Source organism: Electrona antarctica, assembly GCF_951216825.1.
Source record: "Electrona antarctica genome assembly, chromosome: 2".
In the NCBI taxonomy this organism is placed as follows: domain Eukaryota; kingdom Metazoa; phylum Chordata; class Actinopteri; order Myctophiformes; family Myctophidae; genus Electrona; species Electrona antarctica.
This window is the reverse complement of record NC_136807.1, coordinates 39,598,447-39,610,589: the sequence shown is the minus strand read 5'-3', so window position 1 is coordinate 39,610,589 and position 12,143 is coordinate 39,598,447. Positions and strand designations below refer to the sequence as shown.

At 43.4% G+C, this 12,143-nt stretch overlaps 1 protein-coding gene across 1 annotated transcript in view; it reads right to left on the bottom strand.

Annotated features, from left to right (window-relative positions):
• lrp1ab (low density lipoprotein receptor-related protein 1Ab) overlaps positions 1 to 12,143 on the bottom strand; it is a 177,830-nt gene that overhangs the window by 5,800 nt on the left and 159,887 nt on the right. The window contains exons 71-85 of the mRNA XM_079517462.1: positions 11,669 to 11,791; positions 11,150 to 11,272; positions 10,600 to 10,737; positions 9,377 to 9,514; positions 8,762 to 8,881; positions 8,058 to 8,356; positions 7,246 to 7,424; positions 6,827 to 6,933; positions 6,037 to 6,156; positions 5,396 to 5,572; positions 4,322 to 4,462; positions 3,192 to 3,365; positions 1,762 to 1,923; positions 1,109 to 1,277; positions 581 to 682 (exon numbers count right to left, since the gene is read on the bottom strand). Of these exons, the coding sequence (XP_079373588.1) occupies positions 581 to 682; positions 1,109 to 1,277; positions 1,762 to 1,923; positions 3,192 to 3,365; positions 4,322 to 4,462; positions 5,396 to 5,572; positions 6,037 to 6,156; positions 6,827 to 6,933; positions 7,246 to 7,424; positions 8,058 to 8,356; positions 8,762 to 8,881; positions 9,377 to 9,514; positions 10,600 to 10,737; positions 11,150 to 11,272; positions 11,669 to 11,791 (2,272 nt within the window). The remainder of the gene's footprint in view (positions 1 to 580; positions 683 to 1,108; positions 1,278 to 1,761; positions 1,924 to 3,191; positions 3,366 to 4,321; positions 4,463 to 5,395; positions 5,573 to 6,036; positions 6,157 to 6,826; positions 6,934 to 7,245; positions 7,425 to 8,057; positions 8,357 to 8,761; positions 8,882 to 9,376; positions 9,515 to 10,599; positions 10,738 to 11,149; positions 11,273 to 11,668; positions 11,792 to 12,143) is intronic.

Sequence of the window (12,143 nt, the reverse complement as noted above, 5' to 3'; positions counted from 1 at the left end):
ATGAATAAAACCCTAATATCTGCAATATCAGTACAGATACAGGTACAGATACAGAGTAAGAGAAGTGCAGTACTGTAAAGATACAGCAAGGGTAGTGATACAAAATAAAAAATAAAAAACTAGGTGCCAAATATAATTCTGAGTGGAAGAAAGACACAAACACAAGTAAAATTGTGTGTGTGCTTGTATGCAGTACTTGTGAGAAAATGTCCACCACAAGTATGGTAGAATTTGAGGCGGTTGTTTTAAACGGTTGGTTAAACACGAGGTAAAAAGCTTGTACTGTAGATCGGCTATTTATGGGCCATTATGGCCAGGCTAATATCATTTTCCAAGGGACGGTTAGTTACAAACGGATTTAAAGTCACAGCAAAACATGTCCCACTTTGAATGGTGGTCTCTGATTAGTCACCCACAACTCTGGGGTGAGCGAAATGTAAACCAAAGAGCGCCAGACCAATCTGCCCAGGGCTACAAAATGTTTAAGCTGTGGCAGATTTGTCTGCTTTCCAGGCACATTTTCAATGCAGTCCTAACATGTTTCAATTTCCTCACACAAGTACAGTGAATAGTATCTTACTTGCACTGAGGCAGCAGTGTTCGGGTGTCAACAGAACATTGTCCATTGGTGCAGAAGTCCAAACAGGTGAAGCAGCTGGGCTGGGTCTGACCATTGGGACAGCTATAGACACACACGCACGCACGCGCAAGCACACACACACACACACACACACACACAAGCACACACGCACACCAACATAATCACTTAGTTATCATACAGACTGGGGAATGTTTAGGAAATGCCTTATTTGTGTTTAAAATCTATTTCGAATTTTGCTTATCGTTGCTGTCGGACAGAAACCTTTTCAATAAAATGTGTAACTTTTTGTGCGTTCTTTCCCCCGTAAATTACTGCCCTACTTGATCATCCATCTATCTACACAAAAGTATCTTTATATTTGAAACCTGAAAAGTAACAGTTTTGGAAATATGAGGTTTCCACCTGACGTTATGATGACATAATCCGACACTTCCTAAATTCTGGATAATGTAAAAGATGATATTGGTACTCCAAGCGCTCATTATTGACCATGGGTGTTATTTTTACCTGCATGAGACCTTCAGGGGTGAGGTCAAACACTTGCCGCTTCCACAGTACTGACATTTGTCCAGCTCACACTGCAGGCCGTGGTACTGATTTGGACACTGACACAGCTTGGTACCGTTGGAGGTCTGTAGGCAGGCCCCGCCGCTCAGACAGAACCCTTCACATTTACCTGGGGAGAGGAGGGAAGAGGATTTAGAGACATATTAGTCCTGTAGGTTGTGTTAGCAGCACTGAAATTAAATTCAAAATAAGTGGCCAACTAGAGGCTGTATCTGTGACATCTGTGACATGTATCTGTGACACCTGACACTTGTGGAACAGTTTACAAGTTAGACATTTAGCAGATCTAGAGCGACTTACAATAAGCAAGGTAAACGCATGCATAAAATGCAGAGAGACGGTGTAGTGCCTCAGTCAACTAGGATCCCAGTTAAACCAAGCACCGAGTCTCAGTCTAAACTATATAATATTAACAAATAATTTCTACATTGATACTATTAGAATACTAGGTAAACAATGAACCTGTCATCTGTCTAAATAACATGGCAACTAAATTACATTTTTAATCGTGGTCGAGAAAGAAACCACACCTAGGTAACAAAAATATGCGAATGACCAAAAGTGTCTCTGAGAAGAGTCTGGGAAGCACTTACTATACTGGCACTGGTCTCCCTGGTACTCTGGTGGGCAGCTGCATGCCGGCTGGTTGCCCACGTTTACCGAACAGTTTCCGCCATTGGTGCAGTAGTCCTGACAGGTCTGGAGGTTACAGTTGGGTCCTGTGAAGCCCTGCAGGCAACGGCAGGTTGGATTGCCTAGAAGACAGATGGAACGTCTTAGATTTAAGAAGCAATTTCATGGATAATGTCAGCTAAAAATGTACATGATTAAACGTATAGACAAATCCACGCAGGCTGTGGAGTCACATTAAGCGCAGTGATCGACAACTTGTATGTATTAGAATGATATTAAATAAATGAGGTTTGCGGCAGCTCACATCAAGTACTCAAGTGCTGATCCAGTGGGCTGATGGAAACTAGAACAAAGATGATTTGAAGCACTGCAGGCAGCCATAAATTATAGGGCTGCAACTATCGATTATTTCCTTAGCATTGATTACTTTTTCGATGAATCGAATAATAAGTCAATAATAACTATAGTTATTCAAAACGTGTCGCATCACAATGACCTTGTAGTTTGCCGTCTCCCCGGGACCCAAACTACTGAAAATAGCAGAACTACAAAGCTATTTTCACTACTTCTTACACATTTGTTTCCTAATTTATGGAATTTCTTCGATTTTTCTTTTGCTTTATTTGGGAATGTTTTTTTTAATATTTTGAAATAGTAATAATTAAAAACTAAATGTAAGAAACAAAACAAATAAAGGGACCCATAACAATTGGTCCGCTGCCCAGTCCCTGAGCCAGTGGTTGGGAACTAGTGGACTAGATCAATTAGTTAGATTAACTGCTGCACCTCTAAAAGATCTGTCAGTCAGTCAGGGTGTAGCCTCGGAAACCCAGACGTTTTTATTTCCAGGGAGAAAAAAAAAGTCTGGGGCCGAGTCCACTTCAATTCGGCATACAGTAGCGCAATCGTCGCTCACTATCTGCTGATTTCTGATCGTCTGCACCTTTGTTAAATTGACGCACACACGCATACACGTACACACACACACACACACACACACACACACACACACACACACACACACACACTCTCTCTCTCTGTCGCTCTAATTAATTAGTCTCATGTCCAGCAGCTGCGCCTAGTTTCTCCCGGCGGATCCTGCCGGTAGCTGCCTATACCATAAAAAGCATAGGTGAGTTCCAGTCTAGTCACAAGAAACGCCTAGCCCTAGCCCGAGTTTTTAAACAGCTCGCAACTTGATGCGTTGGGGAAAAAAAACGGAAACGTTTGCCAATGCTGCAAGTTGAAGCTGCGCGCGAGCGTCATTTCCATCCACCAGCTGTTTAAATACCAGGAAGAGACACCTGGACTACGCGTCTTCTTGGCATGTATATGTGCCTGCGCCCTCAGTGTCAGAAGGCTGTGCTGTGCCGTGTGTGAGTCACCTCACCTGTATGGGAGGCGGTGCAGGTGCCTCCGTTCTTGCAGTAGTCTCTACAGTTGTTGGTCTCGCATCTCTCTCCACTGTAGCTGGGCTGGCAGCGACACTTGGCCTGCTGCCGCGCGTTCAGGAAGCAGCTGCCGCCGTTCAGACACTGCATGATGCAGGCCCCTGCCGGGGGCGCTAGAGAGGGAGAGAGAGAGAGAGAGAGAGAGAGAGAGAGAAAATACAATGAGGTCAATGATGAGGTCCACACCAAGACAAAAAAAATCTCACCCGTGCTAACTGAGCGGTGTGTGTGTGTGTGTGTGTGTGTGTGTGTGTGTGTGTGGGGTCACCCAGCGGTTTTGCAGCTGTTCATACAGACCTGCCATCTCTGGTTTGCAAATGCACTAACCAGAAGACTCGCCCCCCAAAACACACTCGCCGCCAGCAGTTCTTGTATTTGTTTTACTGAGGTTACGTTTAGGAATAAGGTTAGGTTCAGGTTTAGGCATAGTTTTACTGAGGTTACGTTTAGGAATAAGGTTAGGTTTAGGCATCGTTTTACTGTGGTTGCGTTTAGGAATACTTGGCGGATTGTTTTTGTGTGTTTTGGGGCCAGTGTTCTTGTATGCCTTATATGACCACTGTTATAATGGAAAAAAGAACTCCACGGGCTGTGGAAAGTGTCAGGTTTCGGAACGTTCTTGGTTACCATTTGTGCAAAAACGCCAAACGTGTGTATGACCGATATCTTCAAAGGTGTGATAACAAAGTGTTGCTTGTAATAAAATATGTTTACAGTGGCAGACTGACAACACATGTTTTATCAGTGTGTAGACTAGGTTTATAAGAGCACAGAGGAATGTAAAGTCCACAGGGCATTTGCCCCAAGATACGATAGATAAGGTACACACGTGCGCAGTATTTGCACCACAGGTGTAATTTGTGTGTGTGTATATATACTGTTTGTATTTGTGTGCACATGCTTAAAGAACGGGTACTGTGTGGGGACCGGTGTTTGTCTGTGTGTGTGCACGTGTGTGTGCGTACGTGCACTTACAGAACGGGTACTGCGAGGGGACAGGTGTTTGTGTGTGTGTATGTGTTTGTGTGTGTGTGCGACCGTGCGTGCATGTGTGCGTGCATGCACTTACAGAATGGGGACTGCGTGGGGGCAGGTCTCTCCACACAGGTGCCGTTGTCGGCCACATGGTTGTTGGGACAGGTGCAGACCGGTCCGCTGGGACTGAGCAGACACAGCCACTCACACTTCTTCCTGTCACATGGGTTGGTCACTGAGAACAAGAGAACCACACAGACACATGAGATAAAGCAGTGCTTCTCAACCTTCTTTAGAGCTCTAAAGCATTAACCCATTAGCGTTTCTTTTTCTTCTTTTTTTTTTCAGTCGATAAAACACGCCGTGAACCGGAAGTACATAAACACTATGTAAAATGACGGGCGATTGTATTTTCTATCACCTGGAATTATGTTTTTTGTAACCGAGATCATCGTTTCTTTAGTTAATGATCATGAATAAAGCTCGTTTTGACCAAAAACAAGCATCTGGTGACGTCAATGGCGGTTAAGTGTTGGTTTGATATGACGTCAATGGCAGTGAATGTCCTGAGGTCGAAAGGCCTTCTAAATCTGCAAATGGTAGAGCACTATATGAACCCTTCAACACTCACTCTCTGGCTGAGCGTGAATCTTTTCTACGTCCGAGCATAGACATGGTAACGCCCCGCCTGCCTCTGATTGGCCTACCGACACTGCCGGCCGCACCAGACTTTCCTCCGAGGTGGAGGATACATGCTGGATAGTCTGCCACGAGGTTACTCCATGGTGGGAAATAATACAAGTACGATATAATACAAGAGAATGACAGCCTGGCACGCGCAACAGTAACTTTTATTTTTGTAGAAGAGGCAAACTAATATTGTTTATGCCGTTTTCTTTGATTGAATAATTGATTGTGTTCTCTAAATAAAGTGTGTTGATTATTGTGTAAATACTGTAAGGTCTCTTTCCCCTTGATTCTTTACCTTTTTTAGTAATAGTATTAGTTTACTATAGCCTGCAGCCTGTCGCGCATGCCAAGCTGTCATGCCAAGCTGCCCGCAAGACGGGCACAGTGTCGGTAGGCCAATCAGAGGCAGGAGGGGCGTTACCATGTCTATGCTCGGACGTAGAATAGATTAGGTAGAGCACTATAAATGAACACTCACTCTCTGGCTGCTTGTAGCGGTGGTAGAGCACGATGTCCGTGGCGTGGTTGATGCCAGTCGTCAGGTTCTCCATGGAGCCCTTGCCGAACTTGTTGACGCGGAAGACGACGTTGTTGATGTACGTCACGCCGTAGATGTAGTCCTCAAAGATGTCTATGCTGAAGGGATGCAGCAGGTCTGGAACCAGAGGAAGAAACAAGACAAAAGAGGAAGAGTTCATGAAAAGGTCCAAACATTTCCCATGCATTGACTTTCAGTCAGTAGTGTAAAGTAACCAGGTACTTTAAATACAATTTTGAGTATTTACAATGTTCCATACTTTTACTTCTACTCCACTACAATGATATGAAAACTTTAGTTACTGGTTTACTTTAAACCAGTAATTAAAATTATTATTACAACACATACAGTACATTAACCACTTCAGCCGTATATTTTCCAGTCATTTGAAAATTGAAGATCTACAAGCTCGTCATTCTTTTATACATTTTGAACTTGGACATTCTGCACAATAGTACTTTAACTATATTTTGATGCAGGTACATTTTGAATACGAGACTTCTACTTGTAAGTATATCTACATTGTAGTATTTATACTTTTAATTAAGTAAAACATGCGAGTCCTTCACATTGAACTCAACTGTTTTTGAGGCCGGTCACGGCGATGACAGGGTCAGAGCCATCCAGACGCACCGAGCCGATGACTGACAGTTTAGCATCTGCCCAGTACAGGCGCTCGTTGAAATAGTCCACCGCCAGACCTGTGGAGGCAACGTGTCAACCTGTTAGAAACCCGTTTCATTTCAACGTGTCAACCTGTTAGAAACGTGTTTCATTTCAAGGACACACAGTTTGACATGCACTAGATTTAAACAGTGGTTCCCAAAGTTTTTAGCTCGAGACCCCAAAAGAGAAATTAGATGTTGAACCAAAACTAGTGAAAATAGATGAAAACAGATCTACAAGCTCACAACACATCGCTTCGCGTAGATCGCTATGTTCACTACTTCACTATTGTTTTTTCCTCATTTACAGAATTTCTTACGATTTCTCTTTTATTTTCATGAAATTACTGAAAATAAAAAATAAAACATGAATTCATTAAAAAAAAGCTTTTTGGGATGAATGTTTTTTGAAAATGTTTTGAAAAAAATAAATAAAAAATAAATGTAGGAAACAAAACAGATAAAGGGACCAATAAAAATGTGTCCGTGACCCACAAATGGGTCCCGACCCAATGTTTGGGAAATTAGGACGAGGACCCCGATTGTGATACCATGTTTTACCTCTGGGACCACAATTCACTAGTTTACCATTGTACCAAACTGCATAGCATCCAAAATACTAGTTGAACAGTTCAATTATCAATATTATATTGCGTGTGTGTTTGTTTTTTTGGATGCTAGAAATGCTCCATCATTCAGCACTGACCTGTGGGCCACTGGATGTTTTCATGGACCAGAGTCTGTCTCAGTGTGCCGTCCATCGCAGCAGTCTCTATCTTAGGGTGGTTCCCCCAGTCCGCCCAGTACATGGTTCTGAACACACACACACACACACACACACACACACACACACACACACACACACACACACACACACACACACACACACACACACACACACACACACACACACACACACACACACACACACACACACACACACACACACACACACACACAGTTATTGCTGCTCTACCCTTGAGTAAGACACATGTACTGGGTACGTACACACACACCTTAGGCGTGTGGCATTAGACTGCTAAAATTATCACAATACATTTAAACTCATTCATCTTAATGATTAATTCCGTCAATCCCGTCAACGGGAGTTCAAGGGTTAATTACCCTCTCTGAGGGTCCACTACGATGGCGTACGGCTCGTCGATCATGCCAGAGATGAGGGTCTTGCGGTTCTGCCCCGACATCTGAGCCACTTCGATGACGTCTCGGCCAGAGTCCGTCCAGTAGAGGTTATTAGCGACCCAGTCCACTGCGATGCCACGAGGCATCTTCAGCTCTGGAATCTGAGAAACAAAGAGGGAAGGCATGGCATGTGAGTCAGGTTTTGAAGCAAAAAATAAAATAAAATAAAAAAGGTCCCAGTCAAAGAGCACACTAGGGCTCTTTGTCCTCAACAATTAGCACAATATGCAAAATGATGATGTTTTGGTATCGTTGTTGTAAAGTTAACATATGTTCCTACATATTGTACAGCCAACCTGCTGAAGAAATCACAGGCCATTAGGGTTTATATGTAAGATGCTACTGAACGTGTATTTTATTGCTAGTTTGACCAATTCAAATACATCTTAAAATAACTATTTATAGAGGGTATCAGCATGACATAATCATACCCGGAAGTTATGCTGGAACACCTACTGAGTGGCCAAAAACTACTTTCTGGCCTTGACAGCCCATACATCCAAACAGAGAAGTCCTATCTGATTGCATTAAACAACATTACACTCACTTTGCCACTCAGTTTGCCACTCACTTTAAGCATGTGCATGCCCTCTATTAATACTGTAGGGATTAACTTTAAAAGCCACATGGCCACATCCAAATCGGATTATGCCCGATTTATACTTGGTGTCACAAACCTAAAAACAGCTGATATAAGCTTAGGAAGCATTGCACTGCTGTCTGCCGAGCCTCACCTGCAGGTTGGTGACCCTGCCATCAACCTGCCGCCGGTCGCGGTGAGAGTTGGACAAGGTGCCAGAGGAGGAGGAGGAGGACGCCCCTGACCCCGGCAGCTCGTAGGAGGAGATGCGGCCTGTGTGCCAGTTGGTCCAGAAGATGCGGTTGGTCTTGACGTGCAGATCCATGGCATCGATGCGCACGTTGGCGTCGCCCTGGAACGTCTGCTCGTAGCGCCAGTTGGGCATTCCCGGGTCCAGGCTGCGGATCTCGTTGTCGTCGGCGATGTAGAGAACCTGTCGGCTGCTGTTCAGGCCTGGAGACGGAAGAAACAGTGATGGTTGTGGAGTGACTCACTTTAAAAGGACAGCTTTGTTAGAAACATACAGACTGTCAAAAACTAAGCAATGGGAATTTAGACAAAATTAGGGCTTAAACTAGTGATTATTTTCCCAGCAATTATTCTATTGATACATTTTTCTGATTAAACTAATAATCTTGAAGCATGGTTTTTGATAATAAATGCTTTTATATATCAAGAATTTTAAATCAAATGAATTGATTAGTCCTTTTAACCCTACTTTATAGGTTATCAATAGTTTTGCGTTACAATAGAAAAAACAGCAAAATTATGAATTTATTTCATTCAAATATATTTGTTAAATAACTGATTAACCACTGCGCCCATAGACAGAATTAGAAAGTAGTTGTGGGTGCTCACTGTCTGCCTTGCAGGTGTCATTGATCCTGGTGAAGTATTTGAGACAGCTGCACTTGTACGAGCCCTTTGTGTTGTTGCAGACATGGGAACACACTCCGAACTGCTGACACTCATTCTTATCTGAGAGAGAGATGGGGGGGAAGACAAATCAGACCCAAGGCTGTGAGAAGACCATCTCTCTGTCCTGTTTCGTCACTTTCACCATTCTGATAAATTACTTCTATTTCTGCGTCTGACTGATTGATTGATTGAATACCTTATTAACAGTTTGATGAAAAAAGCACAAGAAAGTACAGTTCAGTACAAGGTTTGCTAAACCCAAGAAAGACCATTGGTTTGTTTACATACTCAATTCATCGTCAGGCATACATTTGTTTCCTGCTTCTGTCATTCATTTTGTCCTTTTTTACTGGTCCTACTTTCTATCAAACCAGACAAGGCTCTACCAAACCAAGACATAGCTCTCTAAACTCTCTCCCCCTGGCCAGCCGGGTCGTCTGATGGAGGGGAAAGGAACTGGTTGGAATAACGTGTTCCTTCCACGTGCTACGTCCAACCGGGGAAACTCCCCCCTGTCAGGCGAAAAGGTTGAGAACCACTGTCCTAGTGGCATACCTCCACAGGTGCGGTGTCCGGTCTTGTGGAAGCCTGGTTTGCAGGAGCAGAAGGAGTCGGTGCCTTTGGTGACACAGTGAGCCTCGTCCCCGTCACCACACTGCGTCCTGTTGCTCCTGCAGTCGTTCAGCCTGGTGTCTGGAAACACAACACAACAAACAGCCATGACACACATTAGTACATGTTTTGACCTGTGTGGTCTTCATGGGGTGCATTGTACTCCACCACACTAGTCTCATGTAGCCAGCCTTTATCTGCCTTTGCAATAAGTCTGGCCCCTCTCAATTGTGGGAGGACTTCACAGCAGATATGGTGACAGCCAACCAGATTCGTCTGGAACCAGGCTATAACCAACCAGGCCCAGTATTCAAATATGGGGAGGGACATTGCGAAGAAAATCTAACACTGAGAGGGCAAGACTACTATCCACGCAGTGATATTAGTCCCGCTACGCGAGGCTACCACCACACAGGACTTCCGTTGTAATAGCTTTTTCTGGGAGCGTACTGTAGAAGAAGTTGTGTGGATTTCTTTCTTCTTCTTTAGTGATTGTTTTTGTTATCCAGCACCCGCCAGATTTGTGGACATGTGTGCAACCTTCTGAACCACAATTTCAAGTTGACACATTTCAAATTGACACAAATTCAGATTAGAGATTTGGAGGAAGAATGCAGTTGAGCTGTACGTGATTACCAAGCCTTCACCGCTGTCCAATGAAAGACCAAACACTTGTAAACGTCATGAAGTCATTTCTTACATGAAAGTAAAAACAACTGGGGACACATGGACTAAAGCAAAATAAAATCTCACGACTGAAAAATGTTGCTAGGCCAAGTCCTAATGTCATTCATTTGTGAAACAGCGTGAAAGGAGCCACCACACACTACCCCCGTGTGTCATACACACTTAACACACTACGTAAAATGTAAAATGATGATGTTTTGGTATCCATACAGCTAACCAGACATTGCAGATTGAGGCGTTAACGATTGCAATTCTGAAATATCTGAGATGATTAGGGTTTCTGGAAGACTGAAATAACTAATAACCGAAAATAGGCTATCTACAGCACGACGTGTTGTAAGCTTGTAGATAGCCTATTTTTGGTGCAGGACACACTTCTATAGAAGACATGCTGACTTCTATGGAATCCAAATGACTGAAATCAGTGGTGGTGACTGAGAACTTTAATCCCTGGGGACAGTGGGGGGGGGGGGGGTCACCTGTCTTGCAGCTGATCTCGTCGGAGCCGTCGTCCTCGCAGTCGTTGAAGAAGTTGCAGCGCAGCGTAGAGCTGATGCACCTGCCGTTGGCACACTGGAACTCATCCTTCTCACAGGTGGGCATGGGTGTGGGGGCTTCTGCACGCACACATACACACACACACATACGGCACGCAGGCACACACACACACAGAGACACACACACACACACACCATGGAATAAATTAAAATCTCATGAATGAAAATGTAATGATGTTTATGTACTGTATTATCATTATAAACCGAGGTTGCTGCTGTTCTACAGTACATAAGGTTGAAGAAATCGCAGAGTGACGCTTTAAAAACGTTGCTTTTATGAAATTTTTTGAGACCATTCATGTTTATGGAAGATGATTCTAACAAGTGTTCTATTGGCAGTTTGACCATTTCAAATACCGGTACCCATTTAAATTAACAAATAATAGTTAATTAAATAGTTAATAACGTCGCGACGTGTCGTCAGCTTGTAGACCCGACCAAATACAAACAAATACAAGTAAAAGTGACTTACGGCAGTCCAGCTCGTCGGTGTTGTCGCCGCAGTTGTTGACGCTGTCGCAGCGTTTGTACAGCTGGAGGCACACGCGGTCGTTCAGACAGCGGAAGGCCCTGGTGGGCGGGCACTGGAACCTCCCTGAGACCAAACCACCAAATGTGTTACTTTAACCCAGTAGAATTTAGCTATATACTGTACAGTATAGCTTAGATAAAATGTTTTTTAGAACATTTTGAATAATTTTACTTTTTTTTTTTACACAAATATAAATCATTTTGGTGGTCCTTGGACACAGAAATGTTTGAGAACTACGGATTACAAGGCATTTGTATAATCGCCCTCAGGTCTTAATGTCTTAAAAACAAATGGCACTAAAACAAAAAAAGCATTCAGCAACAAGAAGACCCTTTCTTGGGGGAAAGGGTGGATTAAAAACTAATTAAAAGACCTAAGAATACTTAAAAAGGTATGTTTTGAGTCAATTTTTAAAGCATCATGCGTGCGTACGTGCGTGCGTGCGTGCGTAGTACTCACTGCACTCATCAGGGTTCTCATCAGAGTTGTCTCCACAGTCATCCTCTCCATCACACTTCCATGCCAGGGGCTTGCACAGGGTGTTGTTACACTGGAACTCATCCAGGGGGCAGTGTCGCCCAGCTGAGACACAGAGGTGGTTGTTTTTTTTGTCAACTTCTTTGTTCTTTGCATACCCCCACCCCCCCATATAATTCCTTTTACGATTACAATCTCTTAAACACACAATCACGACATTAACCATGCACGGTTAAATCGTTAATTAATTATTATTAATTATAGAAACATGCATTTAATTAAAATATAATTATAATTATTTAATAGATTTAATTATAGAAACATGCATATTCATTCAGGCACGTTTTAAGAGCTGCTTTTTTTAAGAGATTTGTGGCCCTATCTTGGGCGCACCTAGCCCGGCCCAGACCCTGCTTTCTGGTCTAGAGGGGCGGGCTCTAGAGGGACGGGCGCGCAT